The sequence below is a fragment of the Phaseolus vulgaris genome, chromosome 7 (assembly GCF_051622355.1).
Source record: "Phaseolus vulgaris cultivar YP4 chromosome 7, ASM5162235v1, whole genome shotgun sequence".
NCBI classification, from domain to species: domain Eukaryota; kingdom Viridiplantae; phylum Streptophyta; class Magnoliopsida; order Fabales; family Fabaceae; genus Phaseolus; species Phaseolus vulgaris.
Window position 1 is genome coordinate 47,508,298 of NC_143504.1, and position 14,559 is coordinate 47,522,856.

The window sequence follows — 14,559 nt, forward strand, 5'->3', positions numbered from 1 at the left end:
CTTTGTAGTGAGAGTTTAGAGATATTAAAATTTAAAAATGAAAAGCTAAATAGATAAATTTTATTTATATACTTAAATTTAACTTATAATTTTTAACATTTATCCTTATTTAAATCATCTCTAAAAAAAATGGGTATTATATACACTACAAGAAAATCATTAAATAAAAATCAATTTTAGAAACAAAAAATAATTAGTTGTTATATTGACTAAATTATAGACTTTTTACGAATTAAAAAAATTATTGATTTTTAAATTAGTTTCTATTATTGATAAATAGTTTCTAAATTGGTATTTAATTAGCTACCAAGGTTTTTGCTACAAAAAATTGATAGTTAAAACCGGAATAACTAATTAGATACCAATTTAGAAACTATTTATCAATAATAGAAATTAATTTAAAAATTAATAATTTTTTTAGTCTCTAAAATGATTCTAATTTAGTTAATACAGTAACTAATTATTTTTTTTTATAAAAATTTTTTAATGGTGAATTTCATAAACCATAAAACTTATAATTTTTAGTTAATTTTAACAAATAAATAAATAATATATTTGTAAGACTGCTATTGAGAAATTAGTGGTTATTTAAAATATTACCACAATACCAAGAAGGTAGTGGCATTTGCCAAGTAGTTGTCTTCTTACAGGCATTATAATATATATAAAAGGCCAAAGAAAACCAGCTTCCAATATTAGTATTATCATGGCAGCAGTACTTTTCTAGTTCTTCCTCAGCTCTGTCTATTCCTCAGTTTCTTTGCTTAGAGTTCATAAAAAACCAAGCCACATAAGCTCCTTGCAGTATATCAAGAGATAAAAGAAAGACCAGAGCTTTTTACAGTCTTTATGTTAAAAAATGTCAAATATTTCAGGTGATGAAGGAAGTTTGTCCTCAGCAAACACTGTGGAAGAAGTTCATCAAGAAAGCGAGCAGCAGCAACCTCAAAACCGGCATGGCTCAAGCTCTGGTGCTTGCAACACCAATAGCTCAACTTCCCAACAGCAGCAGCAACAGTCTACCAAGAAGAAAAGAAACCTACCTGGAACCCCAGGCAAATATTCCACCCTGAGCTTCACTTTTTACGTTGCAAATCAAGTTTAAGTGATCCCAAATATTTGGATTTTAATCATGTTTGAATTAGTTTCAGTATAGGAAAACTTCTGATGCCAAACAAGAAATTCTACATTAATTAACTGATGGTGTGATTAAGGAAACTAAAAACTAAAGAAGTCCAAGTGCCTTTGACTAGTTCAATTTTGCTTAATTTGAAGTGGTAATGGTGCATACTAGCTGTAGTCTACTGGTCAAAGTCTAGTTACTAGGCAGTCCTTGAAAATACGTTGAATTATGGTTGAACAGAGGGTTTGGTGTGCATTATTAGTGAGAATTTTAGAAGTGTGAAAAACACTTGATATTAATCTTCGTTTCAATACTACTGCAACATGAAAGTTTCCTTATTCGAATTAATTTTCATTCTTCTTTGATTTGCTCAGTTTTTGATGAGCTTAGAAAGATTATTGCACCATGAGTTGGCTAAAAGCACTCATTATGGAATTTAAGAAAACATAAAACAAAAACCTGTGCAGACTTAACCAACACAATAAATTAGCAGTACTAACATTCTTTATGAATATTACTGCTGAAATTATAGTGGTGGTGATGGATGAATTTTATGAAACAGATCCGAATGCTGAAGTTATTGCTTTATCACCAACCACATTAATGGCAACAAATAGATTCGTTTGTGAGATCTGCAACAAAGGGTTTCAGAGGGACCAAAACCTTCAGTTGCACCGCAGAGGTCACAATCTTCCATGGAAACTGAGGCAAAGACCAAGCAATGAGGTGAAGAAACGGGTTTATGTGTGCCCTGAGCCCTCATGCGTCCACCACAACCCAGCTCGAGCATTAGGAGACCTCACTGGCATAAAAAAGCATTACAGCAGAAAACATGGTGAAAAGAAATGGAAATGTGACAAGTGCTCTAAAAGATATGCAGTCCAATCTGATTGGAAGGCACACCAGAAAACCTGTGGCACCAGGGAATACAAATGTGATTGTGGGACCATATTTGCCAGGTACACATTAATATTATCATTACATATATATATTATTACCAACGGTTCAATTTTAAATTTTAATTACAAATGTTTGCGTGATTTTTGGGGTTAAAGAGGCAATCACATTCATATGGGGCTCATATTTTAGAGGGTTAGATATTAATGATGCTAATTTATTTCGCCCACAATATTATATATCAGCGGCATGTTGACATTGGTTGTTGTATACAAACAGGAAGAAGTGTTGTCACGTCCCATATATTTTCATTTGATTATGCTTTGTGGTAGTTTGTGCTCATAAATAAAACACATGCTGGATTTGACAGATAACATTTACTCTCCATTACTATTCATTTGGTGTGGTCCACTCTTTTCTTCTATGTCTCATCACTTCTTTGCTCATGCACTATTTCCAATGGTGCAACAACTACGAAGTTATTTAGTGGGTTCTTAGTAAGATTTAAAAGGTTTAACTTCAATATCTAGTTCTTATTCTACTGTAACAATGCTTGTATCAAACTAGACATGATTATATAAACTACGTAAAGTGATTGGTAAGTTTGAAAACTCTTTACACGACTCAGAAAAGATATACTCTTAAAAAGTTGAATTATGAGTAATATGTCAAAACACAACACTGTTTTGTAATTACAAAATACAAATGGCAACATTGATGTGTCTACCTTTTCACATGTTAAATTAAGAAGGAGCCACAATTGCGAGTACATGCAAGAGTTGTTAAATTTAAGATCGTAACTCTAGAATGAAATCATTGTCTTTTTTACCTGTCTATAAAAGAACAACACAAATTTTTTTCCCATCTAAATGGTAAGATTCTGTCTTTTTAGTGTTAGTTGGCATTTTAAAGTACCTAATCCGTACATGTCTCCATTGAATACATTAATCTGAATCTTGCAGAAGAGACAGCTTTATCACACACAGGGCCTTTTGTGACGCATTAACCGAAGAAAACAATCGAGTAAACCCTTCATTAACCACTGGGGCTAGCATGACACCAAGCTTGCAAAATGAACTGCAGGACCTCATGGCCACAATGCCTCTAAGCACTAGTCCCAACAACGCAGTACCCGAATTCAACAGCAACTACGACCCTAGTAAGAGCCCACTCAAAACCCTATCCCAACAACATCTTGTCCCAATGCCATTCAAGTCCATGAGCATGAGGGGTTGCATGTCCTCTACCACTTCAGGTACACTCTTTGGTGGTCCAAAAAATGTGTCACTTCCCTCATCCTCCACCCTTCAACTCAGCACCAACAACTCACATACCTTCAATTACTTCCAAGACAGCAAAAACGCTGCTGCATCAGCTCACATGTCTGCCACAGCTTTATTGCAGAAAGCAGCCCAAATGGGTGCCGCTGCAACTAATAATAGCATTAACTCTCCCACCATTATGCAGAAAAGCTTTGTTAGTGGCATGACTGGTCCTGACCCCAACCATAATCCTTCTTCCTATGACCCCTTCCATCCTCCACACTCTGATGATCAATCTCACATGGCTGGGATTAGTGGTGCTGGAGCCTTCACCAACCAATTTTTTTACAAGGGGCAACAAGAGATATCAGTAATACTTGATTCAAACACTAGTGATATGGGAATTTTCGGTGCAATGTTCATGGGAAATGAGCACAACCAAGGCGTGATGAAGAACGTGGAGCAAGAGGTTGGTGCTAATGGTTCAGGTTTGATTCATAGAAGAGATGTATCAGAAGGAAATCCAATGGGGGATTCAAGGTTTGGAGGTGGTGACATGACAAGGGTCCATGATTTCTTGGGTGTTGGGGGTGCAACTTCAAGGGCAGGAAGTTTGCATGAAACACAGAAACAACAACAGCAAAGTTTGGAGTTAGAGGCATTAACCCACCAGAGGTTACAAATGATTAATCACTTTCACCACCACCTTCCACATGGGGATTCTGCTATGGAGAAGTCCATTTGGGACATTTGAGAACCGATACAAACGTGCTGTCTGGTTTAATTTAGACTTATAAAAGAGAATGTTTCCTTAAATGATTTTCTTGTAAGTTTGTAACATTGTCTGATAACAGTTCCTCAGCCACTTATTCTCAATAATTAGCCTATCTTTTAATCAATTATGAGTTCAAAATCAGACGAAAAGAAAATCGAATTAGTTCAAACCGAACTAGGGAAGGTACCTGTTGTAAAGGATGGGTCTGAATTTCAATAAATATATAAGTATTTTTTAAACCTAAAACCATCTTTTTTTTAAAATATTATTTAAACTTGAAATAGTAATTACCAATTTCATGTGTAATAAGATTCTTCGTAAATTTATTTTTGAAAATTGATGTATATTACTAGATAATCGTATATTTTTAAGAAAATTCTTCTTAATTATATCTCAAAAACAAAATCAATTTGAATTAAGTATATTGTTCATTAATTTATCTTTTAAAACTAGATAACCATTGAAGAATGATTTTTTTCAAGATAGTTGAAAAATAGAAAAAGTTACTATATCCTAATAAAGTCTATAACTTTAAAAAGCAAATTATGCTAATTACTCAATATTAATTCGTGTTCCTAAAATTTTCCTAAACATGATTTTTTTTTTATGTGCACTCGCTACCAAAAGAATGATAAAAGAATAAAAAACGTAATGTTAATAAAAAAGAAGGGTAATAGAATAAATTTGATTGAACCTTTTTATACTTTTAAAAATAATGATAACAGTAACATTATAAAAGAAAAACTAGTAAGAAATAAATAATATTCTAATATTTATATAAAAATAGCAAAAAGTACAATTATTTTTAAAATAAAACATTAAAAACATAATATTTTATTAAAAAAATAATAACTAAATAATATTATTTAAACTTCTAAATAAAAATAACAAATTATAACTAATGCATATATTAATTATTTAATATATTTATATTAATATATATATATATATATATATATATATAGATAGATAGATAGATAATATATACGTGTATGCATATATATATATATATATATATATATATATTCTTCACACTCCACTTTTATAATTTTTCTATTTGAGATATAAAATATTTTTATTGAAATTTTATTTTGTGTGCTCTTGAGGCATATTTCATTATCTTTGTCATTCCAAAAATTATCTTCCGAAAACTTCGTTTATTTTTCAGTAAAAAGGAAAAAATAGGTTTAAAAGGTGAGTTGATTGGTTAGTACAACCAAGAGAAGAAGAAAAAAAAGCTAATAAAAAAGTTTGAATAGAAGGAAAGTGGAGGTGAAATTAGAAAGATGGGAAGTAAATAGCAATGTTATTAAAGTAACTTACAATGGGCCAACAGTCCCGGCAAGGAAGGCCATAAGTTGAAATAGGCCCAAAACTGTAACCCTAGTTTCATCACGTATTTTTTTATATATATATACACACACACGGCGAATACAGTGTTCTCGCTCTGTCCTTCGCCGAACATAATTTCTATTAGGTTTTCAATTTTCTTTTTCTCACTTCGTTTGCCTCTTTTCATTCGATCTTCTTCGATCTTTTTCATTTTCTCGATCTCAATTATTTTTAGCATTTTTTTTAAGGCAATGATGGTAACAACTACCTATTTTATGAGGGAATTGAGAATTTTCCCTTGTGATTATAAATCTACCAATGGATCCTTCTGAGCCTTCTGTATTTTTATTTTTATTTTTAATATTTAGTTGGGTTAGTTAATTGGTATTGCCGATGAGAGAATACAGTGTGACTCTTCTCTGGGGAAGAGAGTGAATAGAGAGCCATTGAAGTGATGATACCTTCTTCTGACTTTAATGGATGTGGATTTATTCAATCAGACTACAATTATCTGATCAATGGCTCTCTTCTCATTAATCACTCATTTTCTTATTCTCTACATTTCTCTACATCCTCTCATTAATCACTCCTTTTCTTATTTGCTAGATAGATATAATATTCTTTAAATGACTTATTTAGTTTCATTTTCTAATTCTTTAGATTTTGGGATAAGATTACAAGCAAATGAATTTAAAAATTGGACCATCTAATCCTCAAAAATATTAATTAATTAATCTAAATCAAAGTTTATATGAATATAATACATTTTACATTAACTATCTTCTAAACCTATGTTTTTAATAAATTTCAATTAAAAAAAAAACCTAGAATAAATCACTCACAGAATATGCTTCCCACAATACCGGCTGAATATTATTTTATGGCTTTTTACTATGTTTTAATTTTTAAAATACTAGGTAAAATAATATAAAATAATATACATTAATGTAAATTAATGTATTTTCTAATATAAAAAGAATCTACATAAAAGATTGTGATTTTATAAAAGCTAAAAAAATAACATTAGAAGCTAAAATTATGTTAGACAAAACTGGCTATTTTATAAGGAAAAACTATAAAATAATATTATAAAGAATAAACATATTTAAACCTTAATTTATAATCACTTGTTTAAGACTAAACTTTATTTAAATCTTAATTTATAATCACTAAATATATTTAATCCTTAATTTATAATCAACTTATTATAAGACAGGGTTTGGTTTAATGTCAGGCTATGCCATTATTGTAATTCTGAATTTATGTCAGTGAAAAACACAATTCATACTTTTAGCCAAGGCATCTTTTTTTCTCATTATTCTCATATTTCATAAAATGTCTATAATTCTGTTCTATATCTATAATAAAATGTCAAAAAAATGATACACAAAATTTGATATATCATTTTGGTATTTGCCTAAGCCTCTGCATAAACATAATAGAATGGATGAAATTGGTCAATACACGCTAGGAACCCGATAAATCCAATGCTAAACGTCGAGGCAGAGGGGATGCAAAAAATATTTAATGCTGATCAACACTGTAGGGGCAAAATGTTTCAGGTTTCGATAAAAACTTTGAACTTATTACAAGTGCTAAAGACATAATTCTGCCGTTAAAAAACTGTATAACTCAAAGAGGTTCGTTATTTAGCCACATTCAGTAATTTTGCAGGGCTACGAGGTCTCTTTACCTTTCCACCCTGAGAACTTCTCAAAGTCGGTGACAATAATATTGCAATAATCTATTTAACTTATAAATCATAGTAATAAATAGGGTTGGAGTTACAAAAAATTGGTTTTCCACCATCCATGGAGATGGCCCTAAGTATGATTGGTCTGTGGGAATGGTTGCCCCAAACGTAGCTGAATGCCAACATGAATTGTATTCGAGACAGCCTTCAAAATCTCTTTCTCTGCGTGCTGTGCCATTTCCATTGCATCCCTGTGGATAAATAAACATAAGTTGCCGCAAGAGACTGACCCAATTCACAACCAAACTGACAAAAAGGTTAGACAAGAGAAATTACCGAATTGGGATATCAGGTGCCATGGAAACCTCAATTTGAAGAACTATCTTGCTTTGAAACATGTGGCGTGTTATGCGCTCAACTGACATCTGAAACCGGCAAGAGACAATTAAAGATTGAATACACAAGTAATTCTAAATCCACCTTTAAAGTTCAAGAGTACTTCCATTAAAAATGGAAGCGTTTTTCAGCCACCTTCAATAAATATTGAAACAGAAACTTGATATGACACTCATACTAGTAAGAGAATCGCAACCATCTAAGTCCCCAAATTTTATAGCTAAGAGAACATGAATAATTGCAGAATAATCCGTTTGCATCTAACCAATAAAATCAAAGAATCCCAAAATAGAGGAGAGACCCATATAAAATTACAACTAAAACCTATTTTGATTGTCTTCTGCTTTTCGCATATAAATGTTACCTGGGGGAATTTTGATGAGATGATGTCAGAAACAATTCCTTTAATGTTACTATCCTCAGCAGGAACAATACTGTGATGGTCCATGTCTCCAATCCAACTATCTTGCTGATCTGTTGTGCAGGGAGAAGCATGTGACATTGCAGGATCTACAAAATAGAAATAAGAATAGGGCAAATTTAGAGTTAAAAAATACAAAATAGAAGAACATATCCACTACCAAAACAAGAAAAGTCATTTAGATTTTTAAATTTAAGAAAACCCCATTACAATACATCATTGTAAATAACTGAATTTAAGTTGCTTTAAAGCTGCAATTCGAAAATATAGCCTGCATGAATAGAAAATTAGGCATAACTTTGTCATGCACAGATTTATGGTGGGTGAAATTAGATAAAATGAAAAGAACCAATGGTGAAAGATTTAATCTTCATTAAGACATTCATAACAGGCTAAAGCATTTTCTCTCCATACAATGATCAGTAGTACCAGAGCCGAACAGTTAGCAAGTGCTGAAATAGAGACAACTATGCATTAGTATATAAGAACCCAAGACAACATACTGCATTTTTAGCTTTAGACAACGCCTAAAATAAGGATGCATAGCAGAGATGGGTCAAACCCTTGCCCTGATGCCAACTTAAAATCGAAGGAGATAATATTTTAGTGACAGTAAAGGAGTGAGAAATCTGCTCACCTTAAGAGATTTACATACACGGCTAATAAATACAGAGCACACTTTGCAAGAGAAAAGTATTAAGTCTACTTCTAGGTTACAGTGTATGTAGACTACCTTTATTAAATGGAACAATTACCATTATAATTTCCAACAATAATAATCTCATACAGATATTAATTCAGTAGCAGTCAAATTATTCCATTGCTTAGCTTTCATTCTTCTAAAACAGGAACTTGACACTGTTGCTCACTCTATGCCCCCTATTCAGTCAAACTCCATTGCTCTGTTTTCAGTCTTTTAAAGAGGAGGTTTAACAGAGTAAACTGCCTCCTATCCGGACATTTCACTGCTTACTCTTTTGTTCAGACTAGACATAAAAACTTACTTCTGCTCTGGTCCTTTTGTCAATTCCTAGTATGTTTTTATTGACAAATGTTAGTTGTTAATGTGTTAGTTATTATTAGTGGGAGGACTCAAACCCACGACTTATATCTCCCTCTCTTCTACTTGTACCACCTAGCCAACTTTATAGAACTATACATGATTTATATATATTTCAAGTTATTTTTCACTGTATATCTAAATTTATTCAATTCAATTTGCAATTTAAAATTAAAAAATTCTATTATAGGGGTTCACAGTAACTTTGGGTAACAACTATGTCCATTATTAAAAAAAAATGTGAAAACAAATAACTATGATTCTGCAAGTAAGAAATTTATAAAACTAAAAAACAGACCTATGTGTATAAAAATTTCAACCACAGTAGGGTGAGACTTGTGAATTTGATGACGAACATTTTCACCAATGTCATGTGCAGCACTGACACTAGAAAAAGGATCAACCTGCAAGGTAAACCTACAAATTAAGCCCTGAAAACTGACAGACGCAGTCCAATCATGAGTTCATAACACAGTGCATGTGACATAAAGAATATAAAATACAGGAGAACTGACCTCAATATTTACATCAAGATACAGATATGAACCAGCTCTTCTACCTCTTAAACGATGGCACCCCTGCATACAAATTAAAAAAGAAACATCAAAGAAACGAACAAAAAAATGTAATCTAAGCTGATATATTCATATACAGAACACCAGAGCAGTATTAATGTACACCTGGTTAAAGTGCATACAAAAAATTAAAGTAGAACTTTATACATTTCTTCAAGTAAGATGACACCAGAAAATAAATCATATGCAAGTCTCAAGGTTGCAAAAATAACAGTTTAAAAAGAATATTTGAAAGAAGAAGAAAAACCTTGACACCATCAACTTGCAATATTGTTTGTTTAATAGGATCCAACTGCTGAGCCGGGATTGCAGCATCAACCAATTCCAAGACACTGATAATTGATCAAAATATCAAAATCAGCAATAAAAATTAGAGCTAGAAGTTTGGACATAACCAAAATTCCCTGTAGATAATTCTAGTGAACTATAAACTTTTTTCTATCCCCCTTAGTTTAGGCAGAATCAGTTTCCCAAGTCATTACACATCTTGAGTCACTTTACACCCACTTGTATTCTATGTTATCGTAATAGTTTCCCAAATTGAAATTTCCATTAAGCACGGACAAAGAGGTAGAAAACTATATGACTGAAATTATTAAATAAATGAATTGCATTAGCCATTAAAGTGGGTCCATTAGTATGCAGAAAAGAAACAACACACTGAAATTATTAAATAAATGAATTGCATTAGCCATTAAAGTGGGTCCATTAGTATGCAGAAAAGAAACAACACATCAATTTATATATGTCAAATGTAAATCGTTAAAAGATCAGTCCAACATGACAACCATCCATCAAAAAGTATGATTAACACATAAAATCCCTCTGGGAAAAACAAGTAAACTTGTTATATCTAATTAGATGTCATATCCAACAAGATAAATCTAATAGGTATCCAACACATGTCTATGTCTAGCATAGGTTTCTTCAATATTTTGTTGTATCCTCGTATTAGGAGGATCACACTAGTTCCCTTAAGTTGTTTAACTTGGGTTCAAAAATGTGCTTGACATACATAGGATTAAGAAAAGACAGTTTCAATAAGATATAAACAATCAGTTAAACTAGCAAGCAAAGTGAAAGATAAATTGCAGACGAGCGAATAAAGGTACCTTTGGTAACCACTTTCAGCTCCAGCTTTCAAAATCATGCCTGAGACGAGAAGTCCAGCAAGGGGATCTAGAAACTTCACTCCAAGAATAGATCCTCCTAATATAGAAATGAAAATCGATAATAAGGGAATGTAAGCAAGACCCGAGGCAAAAATGGATCAAGTGTTCAGAATCAACGCCTAGGAATGCAAAAGGAAATACTTATTTAGAGGTTTACGCTCAACTTTTAGTCCTGAAAGAAACATCCAATTATCATTACCCCCTTAGGCATTAATTTTATCAATTTAATCACTCAAACCCTTAATAATTTTGTCCATTCTTTCATTTTAGTCTAATACTGTTAACAAAAATTTTGAAGTTTGCATTTCATGATTTGATTAGTAGTCTATAATATTCAAGTATTATGATGCTGTTACAGGTTAGCATTTCATGTAAACCATGTTAGACTAAAATGGTCGGAGGAAATAAATTACAAGGATTAGACGTTTGAATTTACTTGAGATCAAATCATGAAAGTAACCTTAAAAAACTAATTGAATTATAGATCTTTTTGGATTCAATTTGGGCTCTACTAAAATATAAATACAAGGTCTTGGATGGTAAAATATAATGAAATATCTGCTGGTTTTTGTAGTTTAAGAATTATGATACTTTGACAATTTACACAAAAAAAGACTCATTTTCAATAAATTAATAACCAAAAAAGGTAATGAATTCTAGTCTGTACACAGTTAATAAAGCACTTGTTAACTTTTTTATGTTTCAATGTTTAACAAAACCACAGCATCTGATCAATTCAACTAATTCAAATGAATTGTCTACATAAGACAACTTAAGCTCCTATTAAGACTTCAAAGCCACTAAAATGTGAGTGACCACTTCTAGTTATGTCATTTTTTATAATAACAGCAGCAAAAACAGAAAATCCATTACTAGTGTACCAATAAAAATAGATGAACAAAAGCAGCTCATGAATTTACAAGTCCAAACACAATAAAAATTGTTAAATTTAAAGTATACAACTGGAGTTCAATCACCATAACCACTTTTTATTTTTAAAAGATGCCCACAAAAACTCATAATTTATATGTGATTATATGATTAATATCAAAAGATTAATAATAATAACCCAACAAATAAACACAACTATCACTGCCTTGAAAGCAATAAAACCTGATTGACAACATAAATTGAACTAGAAGCCAGTATTATAGGACTTTCTTCTGAATAACAGTAACCTTTCAAAGAAACAAGTTTTTAAGTTCTTTACCAACGCCAATGAGAGCAACTACTGATGAAATTGCATCTGCACGATGGTGCCATGCATTTGCTTTCATTAGTCCACTACCTTGCTTCTCACCAGCTTGTTTTGTTACCCAGTAAAGCCTACAGATTCGCAAAGCACATATAGATACTCAAGTCTTGGTAATGCATATTTTAATTAAACCATAGGGGGCATCAATAAAAAGAAAAAGAAACAACTAGAGGAATTTAAGTTACAAGGTTCTGATGTCAGAATCCCAACCAAAGTTAAGAAATTCAATTTAGACCTTTTTCAGGAGAGGAAAAGTCAAGGAGCTAAGCGCATGGACAATTCTCTGGGAAGTACAATGCTTGAGCTAACATAACTACAGCGATAGCTTAATTAATTTTTCCAGGGATTCATTCAACTGAACGTTATTCTCTAAAGGTTTCCTACTCAGTGATTATACTTTATTATCAGCCCCCATTGGCTTGAGATTGCATTTTTAAAATAGTGATATAGGACACAGGTGGCTAGAATAAGTATAAAAAATAATGGGACCTCCTCAGCCTTGTACAAGTTAATATTAAGTAATAGTAATACCCTTCTTTAACGCCTATTGACACAATAGTCATATTCAAAGCAAGGATGGGATGATCCATGTCAATTCCATGATGATGTCCACCATGCTCGTGGCTATGCCCATGTGTTAATGCCTGGCTAACCATTTCGGGACCAGGTGAGAACAATCCCTGCGTAAGTATTGAATGGCTTCTAAGTATTGACTGGATGATACAATATCCATTTTCAATAAATAGTCTAACAAAATGCTAAATCAAAGATTCTTTATATCACATATTTCATGGGAATAAATGAAGCAACAAATAGATCAAAGTTTGAATTTCAATACCATCAAAATGTCTACAGCATGCCACGCAATGCCACCTCCAGTAGCCAAAAGCATGCAAGAGATTCCAAGAGCTCCTAAAGTCTCAAATTTACCATGTCCTGAGATAAGAAACCAGAGAAATTTAATCATAAATGACACAGAAACCTTTCAGTAAAGAACAGATGAATGGCGAGCATTAGTCTAATGAGTAACCACAACAAAAACAGAACAAAAGATCATTATGCAATTATTATTAGTATTGGTATAATTATATGTAACTGGCAGATAAGCAAACCAATTATATTCAAACAACTCATTCAGAATATCTAATATAAACTACAACACGATGCATAAGAGATAAACGGAGTAGCGTGTAGATACAAATCAAGCGACCATATGGATGTTCTTTATCTCTAGGCGCCTTGGCAACCTTGAAAGAAACCAAAGCTATGCCACTAAGAACCTGCGACACCAACAATGACGAGGATGAACGTCATTCCAAGACAAGTTGCACTAACGGAATATATGCGAGTGAGAGTTAGCACTTACCACATCAGATATGGAATGAGCAGCATCTGCGATAATGGCGGTGCTCCCGGAAAGATAGCCGGTGAAGGCTTTTCCGGTGGCTAAACAGATGTCGGCGGCGAGACCCAAGCGGAAAATATTCTCTCCCTCCTTGTGGCGGCGATCGTGTTCATCGTGGTGGGAATGACCCAAATGCCATCTCTTTGGGATTTTGAATGCGGGATTTTCGATTAAACAGGACTGTAACGGAGGGCAATTAAGCGATTCCAAGAGGGGAGAGGGGGAATTCGAAGAGGAAAGGCGTGTAATGTATGTTCGGTATATGGGATTCAGATTTCTCAATCTAAACCCCATGCTTTTTTCTTCCAATTCTAAGATCTAACTAGGGTTTCCTTAACTTCTGATGTTTTTTCCCCTCAATCAGATAATAGTTGCTGCAGCAATGCCGAATCCTTTCAGCTGGCAACTTCGTCTTCACAATCACGTCAATCTGACGCAAGTATGCTAGGTGTGACATGTGTCGACAGGAAAACAAGTTCTAACCGCTTTGCCACATGCCCAACGAATCTTCACTCTATATTAAGGTAACATGATGGAATAAAGGTTTAATCAAGTTTTGGTGATTCATAAATTTAGGTATTTTTTTTACTCTTGATAGACTAATTACTTTCTATTACTAGTCTTAAAATATAATTTTATATCATGCATTTTATATTATTTTTTATAAAATGATAAAAAATAAAATATAATGACAATTTTCTAATTATAATATTATATTAATTGTTTTCTAGAATTTCACATCTCATATCAATTATAAAATAATTGGTGCAATTTGTGGTTTTGTTAAATAAGTTTTGGTTTTTTATCTAGGGTTTCACTTTTCTATGATTGCATTGCTATTTCATTCTTCTTCCTCCATTACTCTTATATAGTGAATGTCACATACATGTGTTGGCTTTTTTGTCACATTATCATCTTCAAGTTATGGTTTCATCATCTACATTTAAGGAGTTGTGTTGCAAACATCACTCTTAAAAGGCTTGTCATACTTAGATTAGTAAGTTAGTTTAGTTTTGATTAATGGTGATTATATTTTGATATAGATATGAATATACTTAAGTAAAGTTATTAATAAATTTTGGTGTTTAAATTAATTTTAATTATATATTGGGAAACAAGTTTAATAGAATCAACTTTATAAGAAAAGTCATGTAACTAATGTACAAAGGTACATGTAAAAATAGAAAAAATAT

At 32.3% G+C, this 14,559-nt stretch overlaps 2 protein-coding genes and 2 non-coding genes across 6 annotated transcripts; 3 read left to right on the forward strand and 1 right to left on the reverse strand.

The window, feature by feature from the left end:
* The first annotated feature begins 701 nt into the window (after positions 1-701).
* On the forward strand, positions 702-4,181 carry JKD (C2H2-like zinc finger protein). Its single transcript, XM_068637001.2, has 3 exons — positions 702-1,055; positions 1,686-2,082; positions 2,983-4,181. Exons 1-3 carry the CDS (start codon positions 860-862, stop codon positions 4,034-4,036), a joined length of 1,647 nt encoding a protein of 548 aa, XP_068493102.2. The 5' UTR covers positions 702-859; the 3' UTR covers positions 4,037-4,181.
* Positions 4,182-5,631: 1,450 nt separating this feature from the next.
* On the forward strand, positions 5,632-5,728 carry LOC137830795 (small nucleolar RNA R41). The gene has a single exon (XR_011084268.1). It is a non-coding gene; the product is annotated as a small nucleolar RNA R41 (small nucleolar RNA).
* A 105-nt stretch (positions 5,729-5,833) lies between these two features.
* On the forward strand, positions 5,834-5,910 carry LOC137830797 (small nucleolar RNA Z155). Its single transcript, XR_011084270.2, has one exon. It is a non-coding gene; the product is annotated as a small nucleolar RNA Z155 (small nucleolar RNA).
* A 1,022-nt stretch (positions 5,911-6,932) lies between these two features.
* Positions 6,933-13,859, reverse strand: LOC137829618 (Cation efflux family protein). Of its 3 annotated transcripts, none has more exons than XM_090304373.1 (12): positions 13,328-13,859; positions 13,160-13,241; positions 12,800-12,897; positions 12,493-12,641; positions 11,917-12,032; positions 10,647-10,743; positions 9,782-9,866; positions 9,475-9,537; positions 9,258-9,363; positions 7,843-7,988; positions 7,419-7,507; positions 6,933-7,333 (listed from the first exon to the last, which is right to left on the reverse strand). In XM_090304373.1, the coding sequence occupies exons 3-12, from the start codon at positions 12,851-12,853 to the stop codon at positions 7,213-7,215; spliced, it is 1,026 nt and encodes a 341-aa protein (XP_090160499.1). In that variant the 5' UTR covers positions 12,854-12,897; positions 13,160-13,241; positions 13,328-13,859; the 3' UTR covers positions 6,933-7,212. The 3 variants fall into 3 exon arrangements, with proteins under 3 accessions (XP_090160499.1, XP_068492562.1, XP_090160500.1); XM_068636461.1 differs by having other exon boundaries at positions 13,172-13,241; positions 13,328-13,858; XM_090304374.1 differs by lacking the exon at positions 13,160-13,241 and having other exon boundaries at positions 13,328-13,760.
* Between the last annotated feature and the right edge of the window lie 700 nt (positions 13,860-14,559).